The 10,000-nt window shown below is 39.4% G+C and overlaps 1 protein-coding gene across 1 annotated transcript; it reads left to right on the top strand.

Moving 5' to 3' along the window:
• The first annotated feature begins 3,251 nt into the window (after positions 1-3,251).
• Positions 3,252-7,405, top strand: LOC307266179 (uncharacterized protein). The gene is made up of 5 exons (XM_080048126.1): positions 3,252-3,357; positions 5,556-5,870; positions 6,124-6,408; positions 6,798-6,926; positions 7,173-7,405. The coding sequence occupies exons 1-5, from the start codon at positions 3,312-3,314 to the stop codon at positions 7,190-7,192; spliced, it is 795 nt and encodes a 264-aa protein (XP_079904252.1). The 5' UTR covers positions 3,252-3,311; the 3' UTR covers positions 7,193-7,405.
• Positions 7,406-10,000: the final 2,595 nt, after the last annotated feature.

Raw genomic sequence — 10,000 nt, 5'->3', positions numbered from 1 at the left:
TCTCTCATTTAAAAAACACATGTTTATTATAGAGGAGGGATGACGTCTACAGAGTCGCCTGCTAACAGCTCCCGTGACAGTTATGAACGTTTTATATTTTCTTTGTCACGAGGAAAGCCAATCAAGAGAGCAGAGCTCAGTCATCCTCCACGGTCAGACAGGAAGTGAAGCGAAAAATTACAAAGTAAAATCAGTTGACACTTCCGGTTTCACCATATGTAATGAATTTAGCTTTCTTAATTAGTGTGAATGCTGGAGCTTCCAGCATTCACACTATTGTTATCCAAATCTTTATTATTAGTGTGAATGCTGGAGCTTCCAGCATTCACACTATTGTTATCCAAATCTTTATTATTATTCCGCTACTTCTTCCGTACGTTTTTTGGACCTTCATACCTCCTTCAAATCTTCAGCTATTTTAACCATACAAATACCAAAATGTTCAGCTCTTTAAGGACATGGTGGGTCACCTTTCAGCTTTTTTCTACCTTTTCAAATATTTCAAATATTCAGCTTTTTAACAAATTATTTTAACATTGAAGCGGATGGGAGCAGCATTCCAAACCGCTAAAACTTCCTCTGCTTTGAAACCTATCTCCTCCCGCATTTTTTCAGCTACAGACTCCATTCAAACTTTAAACAATTCACATTAATTACAGCTATTAAATTCTTTGACAACTTTTTAAAATCTTCAACTGTCTTTGAACAAACACAGTTTTAGTTTTAAGCTTTTTTCAACCTCTTTCTAAATTTATAATGGGATCCGGATGGGACGGAATGTTCAGAGGCAGAGTGGGGGAACCAACTGTTACAGTGTAGAACTGTTGTAAAAATACACCAAAACCTTCCACATAACTGCCTCTCACTCCCACAAATTAAACCCTACGCGGATAATTTTTACATCAAAATGTAGGACATATTCTGCCGGTCGCATAGATGTGACTACTGAAGCAATCGGACCTACACAATGGGAGGTCTGGGCTTCCAAGCTAAATGGTGTCCAACCAACTGCCGCCTTGATAACTGAGACATGACATTTCTGGAGAAAGGCAGACTGTACCACACTTTTAAAATGCTCTGGTTCTCATATCCTTTACATTACAGGCACACTATTCACACTGTGTCTTCATCAGATTCTTCTGGTTCCAACAATAAAATAATTTTGTCAGTTACACGGTCCGTCAGTTAGAGGCAGCGGTTTGAGGTGACGTTTTGGATGAAATTACCTCTCTGAGGCCTCTAAAAGGTGGGATTTCTGCCTGATCACAGACCCTCAATAAGACATACACTCACCTTGGTGACTCACTCTGCCCATTAAAGGGCAATTTCACTTTTTTTTCTTGATTATTTTTTTTATTTTTTCCGCTTTATTAGACAGTTCGGAGAGGCACAGTTGAAATGGGGCAAACACTCTGCTCTTTGAAGGCCTATTTCACACATACATTTTTTGTCTTTCAATTATAATTTTATCTAGACATTTTTAAATATTCCACATCATTCCAATAAGAGTTAAACAATTCACTACTGTTCATACTTAAGACGATTGCTTACTTTTCCACATCTTCATACTCCTTTAGCTGATTCATATAAATTCAAGCCATCAAGGTAGTTTAGCTCCAAGTCTATTCAATTACTATTTCATAGTTTTAAGATGTTTATCCATGTCTTTCAACTTCTTCATAATTTCAGCAAGAAATGTTATTCAAACCTCTATATATTCAACTTTTCAACTCCTTTTAAACTTATTTTACTTTAACAACTTTATAAATCTTTATAGACCCTTTTAAACTTTTTCAAATCTTCATACTCAGCTATCCAGTTTAGCGTAAGCTGTTTCAGCATTCACACGCATTTTCAGCAGGAAATGCATTTTCTAGTATGTCCATGGTAGTCATTTAGAGCGAGCTGATCAATCGATATTGCGGACTTTACAGTTAAAATAGCAGGAGAGATCACTTTGCTTGCTTTTTAACCTCTGTATAATCTTGTGGATTAAATTACTTTTCATGTTATTCATTATTTTACATGAAATTACCTTTGAGGAGAGATAGGTACGGAAGAGGATTAGGGCCACACATGAAAAAAAAAAAAGTTCTGACTTTATTCTCAGAATTGTGAGATTAAAGTCAGAATTCTGACTTTTTTTTAAAACTTTTTTTATATACATGAAAAAAGTTCATGTATATAAATATATAAGCACATTTAAGCTCAAAAAACAGTTTTTGCCTTTCAAAGTAACATTTCCATGATCAAGGTTAATATTAATTTAAAGGCCATGCACAATTGTATGATATACTATTAAGCGTGATTATTTTTGTGACTATCATTTATTTTTTCATTAAAACGTTGCATAGTATGCCTTTAAATGTAACTCTTCATCTTGACTTTTACCTACTTTAATTCAGTCAGTTCAAAAAGGATATGAAACCAATTCAGTCAATTCTCTTCATATGGATTTCTCCTGGATGTTTATGCAGAAATAGGCTCTACTCCCCACACCCACCCCCCCTCCCGTGAACTCTATCTGTGGCTGGGCCTCGAGGTTGTCTGTTGACTCCCGTTGTGTCTGGACGGAGTTAGATAATCGGAACACACATACACACACACGTAGACACACAGCACACATGACCCTGACCACTCAAGCCTTCTTGTCTCCGTCCCCCTCTCCCTCCCTCGTTGCAGATCGGATGCTGCGGGCGGGGCGCCTGCCGGCCGCGTACGCCCGCTGGTGCCTGGGCTGTGACACCTACCGTTCCATGAGCCCTTAACCCATTCCTCTGTGCTTATCAACGTGTTCTATTTGTCTGTGGCGTTATCATGTTGCTTATTATGCCAAGGTGGTTTTTGTACTAATCACACACTTCGCACCTATAAGGAGCGGAGTGTGAGAGTAGCATTTTTTTAACCTGTCTTTCCCTGATGTTCTCTTTTTCCTTCCTACTTTAAGGGGCGCAGCGCACGCTAGACGACTCTTCAGTGTACCCCCCCTGTCTCCCATGTTTAGTTATTGTCACTCTATGTCTCTTGGCGGGGTATAACTGTAAACAGATTATCGTTGTTTTGGTACAATGACAAAATAAAGTATCTTGAATCTTAGTAACTACAAACACACAAGTGTCTTGTAACTGTGACTGTCTTGTGCAGTAAGTATCAGAAGGAATATAGGAAGTGGTGTCAGCCTGTTGCTTCCGACAGTCTAGTTGGTGGGTGAGACTGTCTAATAAGTTTGATCAAAAAGAGGAAACAGCTCAGTCACATACTGATCAGTGGCACAAAACACACGTCTGCTGTCAGCGGGGAACGGACACAACATGTTTCTACTGGGATTAATCCTCATCCTTGTGCTTCAGTTTGAAGGTAAAGCTGTTTTCTTATTTAAATGTGTATCATAACTTAACAGTAATGTGAAGTTTTTTCATTTGATCAAGTCTAGAATGAAAATGTGTTACCAGGAAGAAGTCATGATTTCCTGCTTTAGAAACAACTTTGAAAACTGCTCTCCAAATTGTTTTACTACATCAATCATGAAATGGTTCAGTTAATACTTGCAATGCACAGATTAATAATTTTTTAATCCCGGTAAAGGGTTTTTTACTGGGAGTTTTTTCTCAGCCGAGCTAAGGGTGTAAGGGGAGGGTGTCATATTGTGTCATACTGTATGGAATGTAAAGCCCACTGAGGCAAATATCTATTTGTGATATTGGGCTATAGAAATAAAACTGATTTGATTTGATTTGATTTGATTGACACAATTTACTGAGCATTAAACAACAACAAAACAAAGACAATAACAGCAGATGTGTTGATCCTTTTCTGTCTTGTTCAACCCTTGTTTATTGTGATCGACTGCGTTGGGCTTTAATGCTTAAAGAGTTGACAGTGGAGTTCAGTTGTAATTCAATAACTTACTGAGACAGAAAACAACCTCAAATACAACTTCTAGGGGGAAGGAAACACATTCACTCCAGGGGCGTTTCTAGGTTTTTGAAAGATCCGGGGCTTAGCCCAGGCCGGTCACGTTGATGCGCGCGAAAATGCGAGCGCGCGCGCACGCGCGGCAGGTTTTTTTATGCTTTTTTTAACCCAAAAGGGCCTTTCCCACCGCCGCGCGGCAACCGCCCTCTCAACTGCCTCCTTGCTGGAGGACTCCACCGGTGAGCCCGGCGTTTTTAAAAGCGGCTGCTGCCTCGGCGGCAATGACAGCGAGATGCTTCGGTGATCGTATCGTTGGAATAGCCCGACCAGAAGTCCACCACACTTATTTCTCTCTTTCTCTCTCGTATAACGATGTCATAGTCTCTCTATATGAGCTTTTATGAAGAATAAAAGTACAGAGAAAATACAGTTCCGTCTAAAAAATTATTCCCCTAGAAAATCGTCTTCAATCACTGGTTCCACATGTTTGTGTTCAACGTCAAATATATATCCAATCTTTTTTAAATGACAGACACTTTAACATTGAGTTAATACATGGTAGAGCCGTGTTGTTTAGGTCTGGATACTCCGTTTGCAACGATGCCTTGTATAACCGATTTGCCGCCGGGCGGCTGCCACTGAAAGTTTCGACACGGGGAAAGCTGAGCGGTTGGGAAAAATCTGTGCGCGTTCACATGGGCGGCAACCGCTTCCTGGTCAAACCGCCGCGGCTGACCCGCCTCCCATGCCGCCTCCCCTCAGCCGCCCTTCCCTCATTGAAATGAATGGAGGCGGCGCGTTGCCGCGTGGCGGTGGGAAAGGGCCTAAATAAACAATTGTTGCAGGTCCCAGGGGGTTGGGACTCTACAGCAGATAACGTTATAATTCTCTGTTAACAAACATAAATGAGTCAGTACACTTCTGCAGCCGGTCTCATTCCCTGTTGACATGAGAATCATGTATTAACATAAATATTAACTGTTATTCTTTGAATTTCATATCATATCTTCATATTATTGTCATAAACTTTCATGTACAAAGCGGTCATGTAGACTACAGACGAAAAAAATAGATATAGTAGCAGGCTTAATGCCTCTGGTACCATCACACTAATACAGTCACTAACGTTAGCTAGCTAGAGCATTCTAGCCGCAGACAAAGTACAAGTACATTTACCATAAGTAAGGTTTTCAAAACGTTTACAGACATTTGAATTACTGACATATAATTAAGACATTGTGAAATCTAGGGCTTGTGCTCACTACTCACCTGTTGTAAACACTGAGAGACTGGCTGGCTGCTGAAGTGTACTTACGCACTTGTTGCTCTAGTCTGTTCTGGTGCGGTAAATGAGGGGCGTTCAAGGACGGTCGGAAATTCTATTTATTTATTTTTATTTTTTTTAAATTAGATTTGGGGCTAATCAAATTAGATCCGGGGTTTTAGCCCCGAATAAAACAGCCTAGCGACGCCACTGATTCACTCCCCGTGGTTGCAAATTTAAAAAACCCAATTCAGAATTTTAAAAACTTTTTTTTTTCAATAAAATAAACTAAAATACTTACCTTGACATTTGTGTCTCTATGCAGATGATTATATGATATATGTATAAAATGTGTAATTTATTTTATTTCTAACAGGCATCAGTGGGCAAAGTAATCGTCTCTACTACAGACCAGCAGGACAAGATGCCATTCTGCCCTGTGGCCGTGGATCTGACTCTCCAGCCACATGCTCCGAGGTTTCATGGTTTTACGGCGGAGTTACATCATCGTATTCACGTGTTGTGACAAATGGAATGATTCTGAGTTCACCCCGAGCTGCCAGGCTGAGTCTGCAGACTAACTGCTCTTTGGTCATTAAGAACATCACTGCTGAAGATGCTGGTGTCTACACCTGTCAACAGAGGGAGGATGATTATTACACTGGCGGGACATATCTAAGTGTTCTCACAAGTGAGTCTCATTTCCTTAAAAACCCATTCATTATATCATCACAAGTTCATTCCACCTTTTTTCAAAACATTTTTTGGCACAAAAATGTAGAAGTAAAAGAATGAAGAGAATAGATGATTATGTGAATGTCAGGGCCTTGTACTGGAGTTTCTTACACTCCAGCAGATATTAAATATATTTAAAGATTAAAAATCAAAAATGTTACACAGTGTCCCTTTAATGCGAATGAGTCAACACTTTTTTCCCCTCTCAGTCTCTCCATATCTACCAGACGCTGATGGTGAAGTCACATTAGAGTGTTCCCTGTTGAGAGGCAACTATCTCGGTTCTTGTGAGGAAAACAGTCTCCGTTGGCTGAATGAGACCGGCTCTGTGCTGCTTGGTGAAGGGGTCGGGTACGAGGTCTTCAATCAGACAGACTGTGTCTCTCATCTGAAGGTGAAGCAACAGAGTGGCCACAACAGGAGATACACCTGCCAGTTTGTTGATCAGAGGAACAAAGTATTGATTCAGGGCGACTACACACCTGCCTTTAAAGGTAGGACAACATGCAATTGTCTGCTGTTGTCTGATTGCTGCTCTGCTGTGTTTTTATTGTATATTTTAGCTTAATAGTACTTTTTACTTTACTTACTTTTTAATAGTACGTTTTACTATAGGTATGTTGTGTTATGTAAATGTGTAACTTTATTTTCTTTTAGGGTGACTTTTACCATCTGTCTAGGGACTGCAGATGACAAGTAGCCTTCTGGCTAATTCTGACATATTGACAGAAATGTTTAATAATATGCACTGTCCCTGTATTAAATAAATAAATAAATGCAATCAGTGAGACATTTGTGTTATGGTAACATTATGGTTATTTTGTTGTGCAGAGGAATAGATATTTAACTTATATAATCAAGGATGTTTCTTTTTCTAAACCAGGTTCAACAGAATCCCCAGATCCCATCGATCCAGCCGGTTGGTTTCCTCTGAGCTCCGTCATGTTGGCTGTGAAAATCGCTGGAATGATCATGATAATTGTCATCACTGTCCTTCTCATCAGAGACGCAGGTGAGGAAGGAGGGGGGGGGGGGGGGGGGGGGAGAGAAGCACAAAGCCGAGTGTTGTGAGAGACTACTGTGCGCGCTCAGATGACAGGAAGAGTTTCCCAAAAATCTACTTGGTTTTTTGTGATGTGATTCGTGTCAGGTTGCTCTATAGCAGTTTTTAACAAGAAATTAAAACCAGAAAAGAAGTATAATAGGAGATCTTTAAACAATTTTTTCAGAATTTCATTTGCTGTCTTGTATTTCACAGGTGCATTAAAGGAGGAGTGAGCCATTCCAGAGAAAGGTTGTTGATATTTGAGCAGAGCACCAAAACAAATTCCCCCTTCCCTTTCTGCTCCTCGCCTTGGCAACAGCAGCCATCACTAACTACCTGTCTAATAGCATTGTTGCTACTAACAAAATCACGTTTAGATTATTAGTTATAGTTTCATATTTTAGGGGTAAAGGTATCCGCTTGTTAAATTTGTCATCATGGTCAGTCACTGCTAATAAAGTCATATTTTGCAATTATGCACGTTGCAGTCCGCTTCCTCATTATTTTTGCAGTGAGTGAGTGAGTGAGTGAGTGAGCGAGTGAGTGAGCGAGCGAGTGAGTGAGTGAGTGAGCGAGTGACTGAGTGAGTGAGTGAGCGAGTGAGTGAGCGAGCGAGTGAGTGAGTGAGTGAGTGAGTGAGTGTGGCAGGTCAAAATGTAGCGCAATACTTATGTGGTCATCATAGCTCTGGGGTTAATCACACTGAAATAGGTTTACTTAACTTCATATCTAGTGTCAGCGTTTGTATTTAGGTTTATGACTTAAAACTTGCAAAACTAATGACATGTACATCATCCTTAGCTGTAGTTCCTGTTTCCTTCTAATGGGCCAAAGACTAAACTTAGAAGTGTCAGTGTTTTTCTTAAAGTCAGCTCAATTTCTTGTAACTCTCTGCATGGTTTCTTACCAAACATACCACTTCCTCTTTTCTGTTTCCATTTTAACTTGTAATTTTAATTTTATTTAAATGTTCTATTTCTACTCATTCGCTTTTACATGTTTTATTTCTATTAATTTGCTTTTCTTATGTGTATTATGTATTTTAATCTTGCCCCTGTAAAGCACTTTGAATGGCCTTGTGTCTGAATTGTGCTTTAGAAATAAACTTGCCTTGCCCTGCCTTCCTCTTCCTCTTCCTCTTTTTTTTTAATTATTTTTTCGGCACTTCCAATGCTTTATTTATAGTGCAGACTGCAGAGAGACAGATATGAAATGGGGCAGAGAGGGGGAATGACAATGCCTAGAACTGACAATGGGTCTGATTCTAACCCGGGTCTGCTGTGAAGAGGACTGATGAGACTCTATGGGGGGGGGGGGAGGGGGAGGACGCTCTAAGCACTACACCATGAGCGCCCCACCATACCATACTTCCCCTTTTGTTGACACCTCTGAAATGACAAAAACGGAAATGACAACATTGCAGTTACTTTGTATGGTGAGAAGCATTTAGCACAGACATAGAAGTTAATACTATTAAGTGTTGGGGTGCTCCGGTGGCGTAGTGGATAGAGTGCGTACCATATTGGCTCCGGCCTTCGTTGCAGTGGTCACGGGTTCAAATCCGACCCGTGGACCTTTACTGCAGGTCATCCCCCCTCTCTCTCTCTCTCTCTCTCTCTGTCTCCCCATTTCAACTCTGTACTGTCTAATAAAAAAAAAAAGCTTGAAAATGCCCAAAAAAATTAAATCTTTAAAAATATAAACAAAACCACAGTGTCACTAGTGGCTCAACTTTACTGATGTGTATGTGACTGGCATTAAGTTCCCAGATCCCACACGTTATACACACAGAGCAGCAGGTAGGAATAAGGTTCACAATAATCTGTCATCTCACTTTACAAACAGTTGTTCATGTTACTAATCATGTATTGTAATGAAATGTATTACTTAACTTTTTGTTTTTATTGTTATCACTTTACCATGCATTTATTAATTTTGTCCTCATGAAAAGTACTATGCAAGATTGATGTCAAGTACTTAATATGCTTGTGTGTGTGTGTGTGTGTGTGTGTGTGTGTGTGTGTTATGTTATTTTTATTATATATTTTCATTTTTGTATGTTAAAAATATGTTTTCATTGTATTTTTGTTTGTAAGGACCCCCTCGAAAACGAGATGGTTTCATCTCAAGGGGTTATCCTAATAAAAGAAAATTTGCTAATAATCTTTATAACAAAAATATTTCATCAATATTTAAAGGCCATGCGCAATGGACGTCTCCCCAGCCTAGCAGGAATTCAGGAACCTAAAATAAGCTACACAAACAAAATCACAATTAAGAAAAATACAGAATATCACCTTATCTTTTAAAACAGTAGCAAAATCATTCTTGAACTGCAGTGCTCCTTGGTTCGCTGCCATTTAGTTTAATTTAGTATGCGTGCACACTAGAAAAGAGCATGGCTTCTTTTATGTCCACAGACTACTATATTCACCAAATACATGATAAAAACAGACCTTTAATCAATTCTCTTACATCTCTCTCTTGTTTCAGAACTACACACTAAATCTTTGTGGGCCTTTAAGTTACTTTTAAAAGGTCCACACATCATGGCTAGTAGATTTTAACCTGATCTACAGCTGGCAGGAGGGCTGAGTGTGTGCATGCTGAAGCTAAGCCCGGCTGTATTTCTCAACTCGCTGCAGACAGACAAAAAACATGTTTATTCAATGTAGGATAATCCTCTCTCCTCCATACGGTATGCATGTGTGTTTTTGAAGTTTTAAAGTTACACACAGGGCATTTTTTCTTCTGGCTCTAGTGGTCATAAAGCTCACTCACTCACTCAGAATATTGTTGACTTGATCATGTTTTTAATTTAAGTTAGAAAAAAATGGCTTTTATGTCATATCAAAATGAAACATCAATCGTTTTAATACTGTTTAATTTATGAGCTATTGATCTAGGATATTTTCTTTTTTTTAAGATAGTTTTTTTTTGGCATTTTCAAGCTTTATCAGACAGTACAGAGTTGAAATGGGGAGACAGAGAGAGAGAGAGAGAGAGAGAGAGACAGAGAGAGAGAGAGAGAGAGAGGGAGG

This window comes from Ammodytes marinus, assembly GCF_949987685.1.
Source record: "Ammodytes marinus genome assembly, chromosome: 19".
NCBI classification, from domain to species: Eukaryota; Metazoa; Chordata; class Actinopteri; order Uranoscopiformes; family Ammodytidae; genus Ammodytes; species Ammodytes marinus.
This window is presented reverse-complemented; position numbering and strand designations above follow the sequence as displayed.